At 37.9% G+C, this 15,940-nt stretch overlaps 3 protein-coding genes across 4 annotated transcripts; 2 read left to right on the top strand and 1 right to left on the bottom strand.

The window, feature by feature from the left end:
• Positions 1-1,547: 1,547 nt before the first annotated feature.
• Positions 1,548-4,835, top strand: RB195_003405 (uncharacterized protein; the record flags this gene model as incomplete). 2 transcript variants are annotated; one of them, XM_064201045.1, is made up of 5 exons in its annotated part: positions 1,548-1,589; positions 2,656-2,878; positions 2,932-3,043; positions 3,097-3,216; positions 4,766-4,835. In XM_064201045.1, the coding sequence occupies 5 exons, from the start codon at positions 1,548-1,550 to the stop codon at positions 4,833-4,835; spliced, it is 567 nt and encodes a 188-aa protein (XP_064056926.1). The 2 variants fall into 2 exon arrangements, with proteins under 2 accessions (XP_064056926.1, XP_013309232.2); XM_013453778.2 differs by lacking the exon at positions 1,548-1,589 and having other exon boundaries at positions 2,722-2,878.
• A 798-nt stretch (positions 4,836-5,633) lies between these two features.
• On the bottom strand, positions 5,634-6,857 carry RB195_003404 (uncharacterized protein; the record flags this gene model as incomplete). The annotated part of the gene is made up of 4 exons (XM_013453779.2): positions 5,634-5,738; positions 5,897-5,995; positions 6,126-6,254; positions 6,726-6,857. 4 exons carry the CDS (start codon positions 6,855-6,857, stop codon positions 5,634-5,636), a joined length of 465 nt encoding a protein of 154 aa, XP_013309233.2.
• Positions 6,858-7,359: 502 nt separating this feature from the next.
• On the top strand, positions 7,360-11,799 carry RB195_003403 (uncharacterized protein; the record flags this gene model as incomplete). Its single annotated transcript, XM_064201044.1, has 15 exons — positions 7,360-7,444; positions 8,396-8,560; positions 8,786-8,912; positions 8,989-9,087; positions 9,151-9,268; positions 9,337-9,506; positions 9,561-9,642; positions 9,857-9,955; positions 10,091-10,246; positions 10,405-10,495; positions 10,567-10,655; positions 10,719-10,799; positions 11,052-11,146; positions 11,248-11,385; positions 11,670-11,799. 15 exons carry the CDS (start codon positions 7,360-7,362, stop codon positions 11,797-11,799), a joined length of 1,725 nt encoding a protein of 574 aa, XP_064056925.1.
• Positions 11,800-15,940: the final 4,141 nt, after the last annotated feature.

Here is a 15,940-nt window from a genome sequence, read left to right as displayed (position 1 = left end):
TTCTTTTTCTTTGTTCTTTTTTTCGGTTAGAGGAACAGATACAGAATTGCTCAGTGCTTTGTACCTTGTGTAAACGGTTGTTTTTTCGTTCCAGTGTCCATTTTTCCATGTTATTTCCCAGTTTCCTTTATCGTCTGCTCCCCTATATCCTTCATATAATTCCAAAGTAATCCAATCCAAAGTCATCGTTTCTTTGTTTGACTTAGCACGAGTTCTTTTTCATCAAAACCCTTCTGCTCACTATTGTCTTTTGTTCTAATTTACGTCTTTTCTTTTGTTGTGCTTGAAATTGATTCATTTGTTGTATGCAGGTTGTTAATAAACTTTTCAATAGCTACTTTAGCTAGAACCGCTTCATCCTAAAACGAGTTTTTTCTTTTTTGCGACGCGCTTTCTTCTTCCCATGTACTAAGCGTGACGTGTGGACGGCTTGGTCGCGAGTGCATGGAAGGTACTTAAGCCTCCGATTATGCTAAACTTTTTGAAGAAACATTGGTTCAATCAGTGTAACTTATTGCCAACTAATTCCCTTATATCGTCGTACATCTAGGTCCATAAACCTAAGGATATCATGTAAGGAATATTTGGTGAGGCCCATGGAATTTCACTGTTTCCGGAGTTGCGCGAACATCTCCTACGACAATAAATTCACATAAGTATAGCTTCTGGGATGAACTACGTATTCGCAATGATGGCACTCACATTCAGGACAGTTGTAAAATCAATCAGTCTCAGGATCATTTCCAGAACAAATGTAACAACCAGATGTTCACTAAACACCAGAAACACAGGGAATCTTTCTACAATCTGTCAAAATTGTCTTTCAGTTATAATTTGTCGCAGGAAATTAGAGATCAGAGATGCCATGAGAAAAAGAAAAAAGAAAGGCCGGATTACAGTCGTCAAATGAAACATGCCAGAAAAAAAGGGTTTAGAGAAAAGAATAATTTGGTAACAAACTTTGTTCCTCCTTCTTCTTAGATGCAAAGAGGATATACTATAATATACTACAATGTATAGTATATATTCCTCACTTTGAGAATCCTTTACAAAAATGCACTTCCTTTTTCGCTCCCCAAAGCGACTGCTATAAATCAGGAGAAAAAAAATAGGCGAAAAAAGAATCTAGTACACTAATATAAAGGTTAGTTCACCACCCAATATATGATTATCGTTATTGCGAGATCAAAAAAAGATGTCATAACAACATATTCACAAGCGCAAAATGATCCATAAAATTGTCATGTTCCATAGGGACGAGGGTAATAAGCGCGTGACCTGCCCTATGAGATCATCATTTAGCTGGGCCAACACAATGTCGGAAGTTCACATAATTCTTCAGTCAATCAAACGGATTCAATCGTTTTTAAATGCTTTACAGCCCTCCTAATTTCTCTTTCACACTGAAGCGCTACGTCTTACCGTTCTTAATGCTCTCTCGGCGACATGTATAGTTGTAATTTTTGGATTATCCGTTCGAGGCCTACTTCCTGAGAAAGGTCAAGATCACGTATCTAACGACGGCTGGCTCTGTTGCTCTCTATCCGATGACAATTCAATATCGACAGCGGATAAGCAGCACTTCATGGGTATGTTCTTTATTTTTCATGACATTTCCTCATTCGATCATCTTGTACTCTGTTTTGCATTTTCTCCTGCAGTTGTTAAGCGAGAAGGATCTATCTGTATGTGTTCATTTATTCACTACATTGTAGATTTCCATACTTCGTTCTGCTTCGGTTCACCGTCGAAAAAATTCCCACTCAACCAAAAAAGATCTCGAGAAACGTCAAAATTTCTAGCGACGAAAATTTGCATGTCTTCTGCAGGGGCCTTTTCGTGTCCTTCCGTGGTGTTTTGACAGAAATTTATCAAGTTTTTAAATGAGAATTAATAAAATTAGATCAAAATGAGAAATTATTTTCTAAGCGACTCCTTCCAGAAAGTACTGCCTTAAATTTGAAAAAAGCAACAGTTCGGACACCGAGAAAAATGAAAATTTGTATATGTGTAAAAATGTTTTGGATCCTTACCATAAAATCCCATGCTTCATCCAGTTCTGAATGAAATTACGAAAATCAGGAAATGAAGAAAATGGAAATTTCGTACAATAAAGGCAGGGAAATTGCAGACTGCCACTTATATTCACGATTTTCGTAATTCTTGAAAATTGTTGCATTTATACTGCTAAGTGATTGAATCTTAGAAAAAAATAAAGAGGTACCATCTAAAATAATGAACAGTTTTGTATGAAATCAATAAAATTATCAAACGAGAAAAATGAAAATTTCCTACAACTGGAGACAGAAAATTGCAAGTTGTCACGTGTAATTATTCGCAATTAGCTCGATTTTTGAAAATTGCAGCATTTACACTGCTAATTAACTGCGCTTTAGAAGAAACGAGAGGTGGTATCGCAAATAATGTCTTGAAAATTTCAAGAGGAAATAAAATTTAAAAAAAATCTTCTAAATAGTAGAAAATAGGAGGGATGGCATTTAAAATAATGTCTTCAAAGTTTGAAGGCGAAATCAAAATTTAAAAAAAAAATCTCTTGGGCGACCGACACAAGCATGTTAATAGTTACTGTTCTTGCTCATAATGTTTTTTTTTTCTTTTGCTTTCTTTTTCTTTTTTTTTAGCTCGTACTTTCAGGTTCTTTTGAACCTATCGTGTGCATGGTTCTTTCATCAAACACTATGTTGTGTTCCAACACAAGGAATGACAACAACAACAACAACCACACGTCCAATAACCACTACAACTGCAGCTAGGCCAACCACTACGACTACAAGCACCACTACAACGACTACTGCCAGCACCACTACAACGACCATTTCCACCACTACCACAACAGCAGAAGCTCCAGTCCAAGAAGGCAACATTGGGTAAAATTAATTTGTATCTATAACGAAAATCCGTTCAATTAAGATTGCTGCCCGCCGCTAACTCAAACTTTGACGCAAAGCGAGTTCCCCGACGGATTAATGACGTTCACTTACGACAACGACACTTGTCCAAAGACGGTTACGGCCACGTGCTCGTAAGTGGTACCTTTGTGCTATGTGATCTACAAAGTGTTGTTTTTCATTACAGACAAACTGATCCAGCTTTCGATTTGTACGCTGCGATCGTCGCGAACGCACAGTATTTCCTTGACTATGGACCCAATAACATCAGTTTCCCCGGAACATGCAACACGACGTTATTGAAATGGTGCGAGTCTTCTCTTTGCAACTGCACAATTTTCTCCTCCAAATTCCGTAACTTCATTCCCACATATTTCCTTTGTGGTGGTATCTGTAGTTAATATTTATGATTTCACTAGAAAATGAGAAGCCCACGAGGAGATTCCAAGAAAAAGTTTTTGCCTTGAAACAACACTTTTTCGAAATTCCCTCCTCTCTTACTGTATGCTGGCAATGCTACAATAGACTTGGTCGGATTAAAACGACTTGAATCTCTGTGCAGTTGAGTTGCTCAAGCCGTTGCGTTCGAAGCGGCACGGTGGAGTCAGCGATTGGGACCTAGCGGTGGGGCCATCACTAGCTTCGCTCGGACAGCAGCGATAAGTGATGCTAGTGAGGGTCCCTTTTATTCCATCATCTTAAGCGACCGAACTGACCTTCATGTCGTCTTGCCCCGACAATAATACAGTTTTCAATAAATTTCTCTATCTCTGCCTTTTTATCAAAGAGAAACCACTATGATAACTAGTAACTCGATTTATGCTGCTGTTTTCAATGCGCTTGAACTAGCTCAGATCCAACATACATCAACCCCACTCGATGACTATCTTTTGCATTACAGTGCTGTTCGCTTGATCTTGGCCGCCTTGTAATAGCCCGGCGATAAACGGCGAAGCCTTGGAAATTGTGTCATAGGAAAAAGTTCTCGGCTAAGGCAGACTGGAAGGCAATTTACTTAGCACTAAGTTACTTCGAGTTACTAGACTTTGTTCAAGATCATACACTTTTCGACGCGCGAGCCACAATCCGGATTTTGGCATGTTTCCTCATTCTAGACGAACGAGACGGCGTTTTTATGAATCACCATGTATTCGGATGAAGAGACCAAAGAACGCCTCATATGCAGAATTTCTTCTTTCCGGAACCTCTAGCTTTCTTAAACTATAGATGGGAAAAATCCAAAAAAGTCAAAAAATTCAAGATTTTTCCCATCTAAATCCCAGAAAACTAGAAGCTATCAAAACAGCGATGTGATTGTCTTGTGATAGAAACCTTCTTCTTTAACACGCTACCTGAAATATTTCTCTTGGTCCTCTTATTACGAAGTTGTTCGTGATCTTACAGACCAAAAAATGTGCAAATAATCTGAGCTATTTTGGTCATTAAATTCCATTAAATCCATTTCTATACCACTGAGAATTACTTGCAATTGTATTGCTCATCTTTTAGAAGTAGTTTCAAGTTTCTATCTCTTTTGCAAAAATTTGGCTCAGCGAGGTACTGAACCTGTGTGGTCCTATTGACACATTGTCAACACGTTGTATATACGGTTGAAACTTAGTATAATATTTTGTATTAATTAATATTATTAAATATAATACATTGTAATGTATGCAATTATATTCAATATTGCGTAATATTTTCTCCTGGATATCATGTTATCCTTCATTCACTACTTCCCATCGCACACTCCCTTCCTTTGCTCCTTACTTTTGTAATCAAACAACATTAAAAATCCTCGTTTGTTTCCTAACTGGATGTGAATGCAGAATCCTATGTCAACAAATCTACTTTAGGGAAATGGGATTTCCACCGCTACTCATCGATACGCTTGAATGTCGTTTGACGAATCCACCGTCTGGATAGATTTTCGAGTCCTCCTTCTGACTATCGATGTTCTAGTCTCTAACCCAATCCATTCTACCTTGCACTGTTCATTTTTCTTGTCTTTCGCCAATGCTCACCCTCGTAGTAAGATTTTCGTTGTGAAAATTTCTCAACAACATTCTAATGTATACTGCGAAAGAAGTACAGATAAGCTCTCCACTATTCTTCTTTTATGAGTATTCTGTAATTTTTTCTATTATTTATGTGACCTCAACATCTTAGAAAACCAATAACATCTAGCGTCTACCATCATAGCTAACGGGTATAGGAGGTATTCCATCAAAAACAATCATCAAATCATCACCCATTTTTTGTCCGTGTTTTGAAGCGATAAAGATTTCTTGAGAACTGTAAAGTTTTGATGCCATTGAAGCAAGTTTCTCAAATTGAGGTTGATAAATGAAGATATGGTGAGAGTTACGGTTGGGCTACAATGAAACAGTTATTTAAAAAAAAAGTTTTTCATCTCAATAACATCATGTTCGTCATGAAATTAGTCATGTCGTTGATAATGTGTTGTGCCACAACGTAGTTTCTAAAATATGTTTGGGCTCACCCCAAATGAGGACCTCGATGATGGTCACCACGTTTCTTCTCCTATTTCACAAGTGAAAAATGAAACGGAATTCGGTTCTCGAATTTTCGTATGAATCGAATGAACACAAAATCTAGCATAGTCATTTATGAAGCATCATGCACATGGTTGCTACACGAACAAAAAAAACTACTAATTACTTCTCTTCTATTTGAATCGTATAGAACTTCGCTTCTGCTGATCTAAACGACAGGCCAGTCCCATTGTCCTTTAGGTGCTTCCTCGACTAGCGGTTCCCATGCTTTGGATTCAATTATTGCTCTTGTAGCTTCTAACTCGTATTCTGCCTGAAAACAAACAAAACATAGTAAGAGAAGCTCTGCTACCAATATCATGGTCGGATATGAGAATAATTCGGCAATTTCCACTCGGGAAATGAGTTGAGTTGAAATGAATGAAAAACAAGAAAAATGGTGAAAGCTTCGAATTTGAGGGATGCAAATACCTGTTCGATCACCTCTTCGATCTGACCCATTCCTATTTTCTCCTCAAGAATCGGGATGTTGTCTTCGGACTGCACTAAAGCGAGTCGCTGTTTTACAATCTGAACAATAAGAATGGAGCAATCTCAGGAATGGAAGGCCAATCACAGAAGACTTATATATACAATTTCATTAAGAAACAGTCGTACATCCAACATTATAGGTTAAAGAGGACGCTTAGTAAGGACATACCGCTTCTGTGTACTTCCTGTAAGCGGCTGTAGGTGGAATTTGCTCAAGTGCTTTCAGGATACGGCAGTATACCACAGAGAGAGTACGATGAGGGTGTTCATTTACGAACAATCCAGTGAGCCCGGTTGTCTAAAAACAGGTTATAAAAGAAGTGAAAGACTCACATTCAATCGAGGATATTCGTCGGTTCCAAATAAAACGTAGGAACTCAGACTTCAAGCAAATATTAATGAAATTTCATTTCTTATCTCATTACAAACGAAAAACATTGCTGAAACTAACTGTTAAAACATCACAAAAACATGAAAAAATTCCACCAAAGTAATTTTAAACTACTTCTCAACCTCTACCATCCAGCGAAAGACACAAAAGATGAAAGACAGGCCTCAACTATTCCTACATAGAATTCAGAATATACTGAAATAACACTAAATGGGGACTCAATTGAAATCGAATAACGCTGACAGATATCGAACGATTTCAAAGTTTTAACAGAAATGTCAAGAGTAATGCCTTCAAAAAAAGAAATTGAAGATAAAACAAACGCAAAACAAAATAGACAGGAGCCAGCTCAAATCAAAAGCTCAGTAAAAAAATTACCTTCTTGTAGAAATCTGGCGAAACTTTGCTTCTCGCTTTGAATCTAGCAATATATGGATTTTTGTACATTGTTCTGACAGCGACACGACTACCACATGCCGCTTGAACAAGTTTTGATGCGCTAAGCGACATCTAAAAAACACTATACTACGAACAATATGGAAAAATCCCAAGACAACAAGAAACGAAGTCGAAATAAAAATGATTCCTTCAGGAGAACTAGAAGAAAGAAAGCCCATAAGTCGAGTCCTCTTCAACATCTGCAATTCGTGCAATGATATAACCTTGCACCCACTCTCAGAAATTAATGAAGAATTTTAGCAGCAAAGTCGAGAGCTTCAGAAGGAGAGCATAAAAATTTGATTCTCATTGGGGCGCACCGAGTTGCGTTAGCATTGGAGCACGCGCGGCGGCTGCGAGGCGCAGTTCCAATCGACTCTGGCATGGAGGCTGTGCGTTCGCACCTTTTGAGGAGAATCTACTTTAAATGGAGTTCTCCTGTTCTCTCCTTCTCTCCGTTGATTTCAGACGACAATTCGAAAACCACCTTATCATCATCGCCGCTCAAACTACTCTCTTTCAGATTGTAAGGTCACTTCCTTCACCATATCGCTCGACGGCGGTTAATTAGACTATGTTCTCCTCGTCGGGATTTTCTTTGGTGTCAGCATTTTCCGACGACGGTCAGCGTCTCACACGTTCACAAAAAATACATCGAGGTATCGCGCATTTCACTTCAACCCTCTTTTTCACGTGACTTTTTTCTGCATATTTTTCTTCAGAATAGAATTCGTAGGGATATTTTTCGTTCTCCTAAAGATATTTTATCCTCTACCATAGCGGCTTTTCTTTCGTGAGGAATAGAATAACGTTGGTTCATTTTTGCCTAGGAAATTCGCTTGGTTCCTCGAACCATTTGAACATATGCGTTCTTGAGATACCACGATAGCGATATGTCTCTGATCACCTCTTAAGGACTTCTGCCAGATATCAGAGACTTTCCCGTAGTTTCAAACATTTCTTCATAGTGTGGGTTCGAATAAATCACGAGTTTCTACTTTTTTGACGTATTAAGTTTGAGAACTTGCTTTCTTAGGTCTTCAGATTTCGTATTTTAAGACAGACAATCAATCTTACCTCAGATTAACTAAAACTACCTATAAATATCGATAGAGAAAGTATGAATCCCGGAGAAGGAGCGAGGTTCATTCAAAGTAGAAAAAGTTTGGGTTTTCCCAAGCTTGACCACAACGTCTGCTTTTTTTTTCGCCGTAAATTCCAAAATTTTTCGCATTGGTTGAAAACCGCAGCCATGAATAATGGAGGGTCTTTCTCCTTATTGTCCCATTTTCTCCACAAAGCCGTTTTTTATGAGCAGCTAATTATAGTTCTCTGTCCTTCGCCTATTTTTGGAAAACATCCCATGATTGACTGCCTAATGAGCTGGTACCGGTTTTGAGCGAAAATAGATGCCAAGCTAGCTGGTGTTTTCGTGCATAGAGTCTCAGTCGATTCACGTGAAAATAGGGTGATTGCTGGGGCAGAAAATGCAATAGAAATGAATTTGAAATCCGTGAAGGGAGACCCCATAACTCTATGTTTTGTTTGGTTCATGTTAATTTTATAGACGAATTCTTTCTCATGGTAGTGGCTGCATCTTTCTTATTCAGAAAATGAGCGAACAAATCTCTTGACGATCACAAGACTTGTTTTACGTGCTTTTCTGGAGCATACGATGGCAGACAACAATCGGATACTCGAATGTGACACTCAACAGATTAGTGACCTTATAATGATGCTGGAAAAAGTACTTTGGCATGGTTTCAAAGCTCCTGGTTGGTGTTCTTTTTTTGTGTTCGATCAATATTTGTGTTTATTTTAAAGTAGATTTCTCGTATTGTTTAGCTGTTAGCTTTTTCTTGGTGTTATTGATATCTTTGTTTAATATGCAGAATATTTACTAGATTATCTTACATTTTCATCCATTTGTTATTATTTATCATATCTTTCTTTGAACCATCTTATTGGCTTTGTACATTTTCAGCGTTCTTATGTTCTAGGACAGAAAGCCCTGATTGTCCTGAGGAGTCCAGATGCCGAAATGTGGACTGCGATTAGTCGAATTGCTCGATCCGACGCTGCTATGCTGGAGACGGTCACCTGTGTTGACCAGATCGAGTCATTACTGTGGGTTTATTTCTGACGGTCGGACATTTTACATGTGCTCAATTACGTCCTTGCTTTAATTCTTCTCTTTTCTTAGAACTCCTATATCTCGAATTCGTGCTTTTATTCGACTCGCAATGATGCAGAAGAAACTGTTTGATTTTTTCACTATCATCGCGAATTCCCCTTTATTGAAGTAAGTTAGTCCCTGCGCTAAGGATATAGAATTATTGGAAATTGTTAATGTTAATTAATCTAGGACTTACTACGAGGCCTGGGCTCTACTGAGGCAGGAGGAAATTGTGCAGCTTACTGGTGCACTGCTTGGATTATCTGTCGTCGACTGCAACCTTGTACTGGAACACGATCACTTGCAGGTCTCTACAGAAATTACTTTTTCAATACCACTCTCCTATAATTCGACTATCTTATTTTGAATGTTAAGGATCAACCGTTGAGCGTCGACTTATCGTTATACATCCGCATCCCAACGGTCCCCACTGAAGGTGGTGATACTGTGACGGCGAACGGGAGCTTGGAACGAAGTTATAATAAAGAGAAGAAACTTCTACTTGATCAAAACAATTACCTTGAAGAGCGAAACAGACAGTTACAGTAAGTTCGTACTTTGATCACTTTTGGTGCTGCAGATGAATTTGTGTTTTTTAGATGCAATATTGATAATTTGAAGAGAAAACTGAGCGCTTTGGAGAATGGCAATGAAACAGCTGCTGTGACAGTGGAAAAAGAGGTTCGAGTTAATTGTTGTTAACACGATTTGTTTTTTTTTTCCTCTCTTTCTCTTTTTTTTCTTCAGTAATAATGACATTTTACTTCTAAATTTAAACTATATTTGATTGCTTTATTTTATTCACCAGCGGTTAAACACCTGTATCGGAAGAACAAGTTCTTGAGATAGAATAAAACCACCTTTTCCCCATCATGATCATCCTATGCAATTTAAGCTCGTATCATTCAAAAACATCGAACACATCGAGAACAACCACCCGTCGAGCAGCAAAGAGAAGGAATGGGAAGTGGAGCGAGAAAGACTGCTGGGCCAGGTAACCGTTGGCATGCTTTTTTTAAAACCAGTTTTAGACTAGAAAAATCTAACAGTACGGCTTCTTTTTCCGCAATGTTTAGCTTTTATGTTTTTTTTTTTCATTTGTGTCTCTAAGAGAGTTGTTCTTGTTTAGATTGTGGAAAGAGAGGATTCTTTACGGATAGTTCAACAGCAGTTAATAGACACAAAGAAAATCAACTCAGATTTATATGATAAGCTCAAGCTGGCAGACGATAAATGGCGTCGTTTGGAAAGAGACATTGCCAGAATTCGAGAACAGTACATAAACGTAAATTTTTTTTAGCATTCATTTTATAGCTGGTCATCTCTGCACCGTTTTTTTTACCTTTAATTTTTCCTTCTTTTTTCTTGCAACATTTTTTCAAATTTCAAATTTTCTCACATGGCAAACGTTCTTTAGTGCTAACCACCTATTTTATTCTTCAGGAAACCGAATCACTGAAGAAAACAATCTCGAATCTCGAGGTATCGAATGCGATTCTACAGGAAAATGCGCAGAAGAAAACTGCGAATGATGGTTATTTCTTACTTCTGCAGCATTGTTATTGTTGTGTACTGTTGATTTCGTACAAAAACTTGAAAATGCAGAAGTAATGCGTACCGAACTCGAGAAGAAATATGGTCAACATGCTGAACTCGTCGGAGCCTTACAAGAAAAACAGAACGCACTGGCTGAGGTAAATTTTGGAAGTTGTGAATTGAGTTACTAGCTCTTTTTTCATCCTAATGTCGTGGTTTAGGCAGAGAGTGAACTGGTGGTACTGAGAAGAAGAGTTAGTTCTATGGAAAAAGAACTGAAGGAAATGCCTTTCCTAAAAGAGGTCGGTAAGAGCTAAATTATGTGGCTTTTTTTGTTTGTACTATTTATTTGAACGGATCTTCATTACCTTTTTCAAACCAAAAGAAAGAGAATGTGGTTTAGATGATTTTAAAAAATCTTGTAGCATGGAAACTGAATTTGAAAACCTAGAGCGATTATTTCTAAGAATTCCACCTCGAATAGTTTCAGAAAAAAAAAGTAGTCAGCATAGTGGAAAAAAAACACTTTAAAGCTTTGAGCTATTCCTTTCAAGGAGCTCAGAGAACTGCAAGAGAAGTATGATTGCGTGTCAGAACGTGCCGAAGAGTCCGAACGTGCGCTGGAAGAAATAGGAGGCCATCTAAGCGAGTAAGTCTTTCCTCAATGGGCTGGTTTGAACCGAAAATAATTTACTATTTCGTCCTTTGAAGATTTCATCCTCAAGTTTCTAATTCCGCACTATGGTTCAGATCAAAATTGAGGATGCTTGAATTGGCGGAAGAACTTCTGCCACTTTCTGATGCTCATTGGGCAAAAGATTCAGATGTCTCTCAATGTACAGCATGCTCGGACAAGTTCTCCATTTCGAAACGCAAACATCATTGCCGGTAAATTTGAAAGACTTTTATTACAGTCATATCTGCCTATTGGTCGGTCCTCAAAAAAGATTCTTTCTTTTGTAATCGTACTTTTTTAAAATCTTTATTAAGGTGATGGAAGGAGCCTTCACCACATTACCCATTCTGTCGTCCATTTTTCTTTACTAGTTTCATTCGATTACTCTATTAGAATCCGCCATCATTTTTAAGTCCGGAATCATTGTTGTCTTAATCGATTAAGATCCCGGAAAGAGTAAAAAAGTTCTATAAAGGGTCATTGTTTCCTTTTTTAGAATGTGCGGGTCAATTTTCTGCGCTGCTTGTAGCGAAGGACGAATCAAACTCCCTTCTAATTCCAAACCCGCGAGAGTTTGTGACCAGTGCTTCAATCTGTTGAAGAATCGGCAGCTAGGGGATGCATAGTGAACTTTAGTTATTTGTTGTAAATTCTTTCTTTTTTGCTGTATATTGTACGTGCATTATACATATACGTATTCATAATTCTCGTGATAGTGATAGCAGGGTACTAGGTTTCAGCTTCTTTAGCTTCTTTTTTGGTGACTACTATCTGTGATTGTGCTATCTTTCGGTTCCTATTTGCTTTTTCTGTGCCTTAGATGTGACCTTCCTAGAGCTTTTCACTCTCGTTTGCTTCTAGAAATAGATCTGCCCGGATGTCTTTACGGCTTTTAGAATGTATTTTTTTTTTTTATCTTCGGGGGTGAAATATGTATATAGGACTCTGTGGGTATCAACGCATCGTTTCGTTTATCTTTTGAAATATTTCTTTTTGTGATATTCTTAGATGGATTTTTTAACGTATTAATTGTTGGTTGCTTATCTGAATCAAATCCCAACTTGAATTTTCCCTACCTCCCGCTAACAAGAAAGTAATCACATTTGGTGAAGTATATGACTAAATGAAAATTTCGGAAAAGTGACGTGACGGTGTTGTTTCTGGATGTAATGATACTTGCGAAATTTTGTTTTTTTTTTAAGATTCTGTAGCGAGTAACAGGTCTTGTATTCTTTTCGCTTCGAAATTTGTCCTAGATCTTTGATGTCCTGTTTTACTTTTTCCATGGTGTCCAAAAGTACAAAAATGAATTATATGTTACGAAGTGCAACCTGCGGGAATGATGCGATGAAGTCTGATTACTTCTCGTCGTTAGGCTCAATGAGAAATGTTAATGAAATAATCAATTATAGTATTAATGCGACACTCATTGCATTGAAAGAAAAAGGTAAGAAGATCCTGAGATGCAGAGTTCAGAATCAGAACAGAACAGTCAGTTTTATAGTCAACTACAAATCTGTGCAAACGTCATCCATTTTGTTGTTGCGAATGTTCATGGATTGTGTAGTACAGTCGGATCAAAACGACATGAAACACGATGCAGTTACGTAAGCGGCTGCGCTCGAAGCGCTAGGATCGAACGTGACGGTTAGGATCGAGAGAGAGCCTCACTGGCAGCATCAATTAATCGTTGTAGTTCGCGGTGCTCCCGTGTCGATCCTGACCGCCGCATGTATCGACGCCGCCGCTAGCGCAGCCGCCTACGCAACTGCTCCGAGCTTATGTGGATTTGACCCGATTATAGCTGCTGTAAAAAAAGCGTGTCTGCGTATAAATTCATTTTAAAATTACTGTAGATGTAAGTGTACAACAAAAAAGATTAATGATGGATGATAAGGATAAACGATGGAATGTCTTGCGTAAATCAATCCACTTGGAATTCTCCGCCACGTTCACTTCCACTCAAACCTCACAGCGGAACCTCTTTTTCGACTGCGCTACACCCGCATCATTACGAAATCATACAATGCAGTGTAACGCTAGTTCGTTGTGAATGAATGGATGCATGGATGTCGGTTGTCCCCGGAATGAGAAACATAAATTATGTAATAGATTATAAACGGGGTTTTAGCTGTTTTTGTAAAACTAGCACGGAATTGCGCCTAAGAATGATCTTGCTAAACCGCTCTCTTTTTTTTTGTTGCACAATTCAAGAACACTAATTTATTTCACTTCATTTTCATAAATCTTTGACTGTGTAATAGCTTTCTTTGAATGATTATCATAAAGCTCTGGAATGACCTCGAAAACGACTTCTTTCCACCAGCACCTTCAGCGGTTTCATGTGACAACGACTGTGATCGTTTTATGAGAGACGGGAAAAAGATTCATTTCATGTGATGATGGTTTTGCATCATCTCATCACGAAATTGTACGCCGCTGATTTTTATTAGAAAATGAAAATGCACTTTCCGTCGAAAGTTCTCCGACAGCCGAGCACGGCCTGTTCATGATGTTTACAGATCGTGTTCGCCGAATTTCCGTCATAAAAATGTGCAACTGATCATAACCGCAATGTAGTCGAGCAAAAATTTTCACATGACTAGTTTCGACCTAATTAATGTTCGAATAAGCTGAAGAAATATGACAAATGATAGTGGTTTGTAAAAAATTTCGCAAAAAAAAACCTAATGACACAATCATAGGTTCACTTTACAAATGTTTCACTTGAAATTATTATGAATTTATGAAATTCCTCGTATTTATGGTGTTTTCCTTTTGATGAAGGGCTTGACGGAAGGTTCCAAACTCCAAATCGCCTTCAATCCGAGCGAAAATTCCCGATATCCGCATTGCGTCCCATTGTCGAGCGTTTCTTCCCAACGAATCTACAGTACACCCGGAAGTATGCGCCGCCGGATACGTTCATCAGCGAATCTGCAGATGTTCAGAGGACAATTTTTTTCTTTCTGAATTTCTGAATAAATCGTTAAATTATTTCGAACTCTGTTCGGAAGTTGCGTACACAACAGTTTGGGACGCGACAGTGAATAAATCGGGTCGAGAAAGGGCAACGGGGATTTCTAAGAATTTTACTCTGCTGTCGACAGCTACCCAACAGTATCCATGGGAACTTCGCCTCACGGAAGTCAAGTGAATCCAACCCCTTCGCGAAAAAAAAATCCTGTCTAGATGAAATATAAACACTATGAACACTCTTAGCTGTTCAGCGATGCTTCTTAGAGGATGAGAAATCTTAGAGGATTTCAGAAAAATCCCCAGCAGCGTGGGAAAGTCAGACCGCATAGAAATAATAAAAGTAGTAGCAATAATAATAATAACGATGACTTATTATCGGTGGCTCTTCATATTAACATAAAACAGAACAAATCTAAAAAAGAAGATAATAAAAATGGAAAAAAGCCTGGAAGAATAGAGAAATTTTTCAGGAAATTCCCTTACCAAGTCCATCAGTTTAGCTAATCCTATATGACGCAAAGTATAAACGGGTTCGGATGTGGTTAGATAGTTTAAGGAGATAAAATTGGATCAATCGGATTAATGAGTTAAGTTTATTGAAAAAGTTACTAATAATTAGCTGCAAAAGCTAAGGGAATGAAAATATAAAAATATATAAAAATGTGAATGAAAATATAAGTATAAAGAGTATTTTAAAATCAATTCTGCCATATGATCAATGCATACGATCTCCAGTGTTCATAATAAGGTACGGTTATTATTAACGTTATTTGTTATTGAAATTTGATTATTTTTTCAAATAATAAACAATTGTTGTTCTTCTTTAATTGTTTTCTTCGTGTTTTGATGAACAGTACAGATCAGCCTCGGAAAGAAAGATGCGGAAAAGGAATATCATCCACATTCTTTCCCAACCTCCTCCTCGTCCTTTTCCTCAAGTACAATGACCACATAAAACTGTTAGTATCGCACCACATCCATAAGAACCGTCGATATCGGTACCGTCTGGAACGGAAATAAAAAGAAATCCGAAATTTTATGATGTCAACATCGATTTCGTCAAATGCCGAAGTTTGAAAAAGTAACAGCTAGACGATCGGTGAATCATCTGTTTTTTTAAAAGTACATAAAAGTGTCGAATGTAATTACGATATTCCGATACGATATGGATGAGATCGTTCGGTTCTCCATCCGGATAAAATTAGATTCACCAGTGTCTGTGACGATTTCGACGATTGACGACACGAAATAAGCTTTTCTACGGCTCATGGAAGGGGAAAAAAAGCAAAAACTTGACCTTTAATTTGATTTTCAGGCTGCTAACTCTCAATGACCGCGATGACCTCCAAAAACCTACTCAACGACTTTTTGTAGTCGCAGCCCCTCTCCTTCCGGAAAAAAATCGCCGAGACTTTGCCCTTTAATTGGCTAAATGCTGCAGATAATGATAGTAATTACATTGCTGATTTTGATCCAAAACAATGAAAATTTAATTTTTTTTTTGAAAATCCAGAAAAAAGGTACGTGGAGATTCAGTAAATCCAACGTTTCTAAGGACGTTTCCAAGGATCAAGCGAAAAATAGTGACTAAATTTTTGCGATTATGGTTTGATTCGTCTTCACGCCCAGTAGAATGCATTTTCAGTTTCATTCGGCTTAAAATTCTGATTCTCACCAATCAGAGCTTTTTCAGCTTAAAAAAACAGTGTTTTGGGAGAATTTTCTTGCTTTTTCTCCTCCAGAGAAGAGGATTCTTTGAATTTTTGGGTGAACGACAAAATGACGCAC

Source organism: Necator americanus, chromosome IV, assembly GCF_031761385.1.
Source record: "Necator americanus strain Aroian chromosome IV, whole genome shotgun sequence".
NCBI lineage: Eukaryota > Metazoa > Nematoda > Chromadorea > Rhabditida > Ancylostomatidae > Necator > Necator americanus.
Note: the sequence above shows the minus strand (reverse complement) of the source record. Positions and strands in the feature narration are given on the sequence as shown.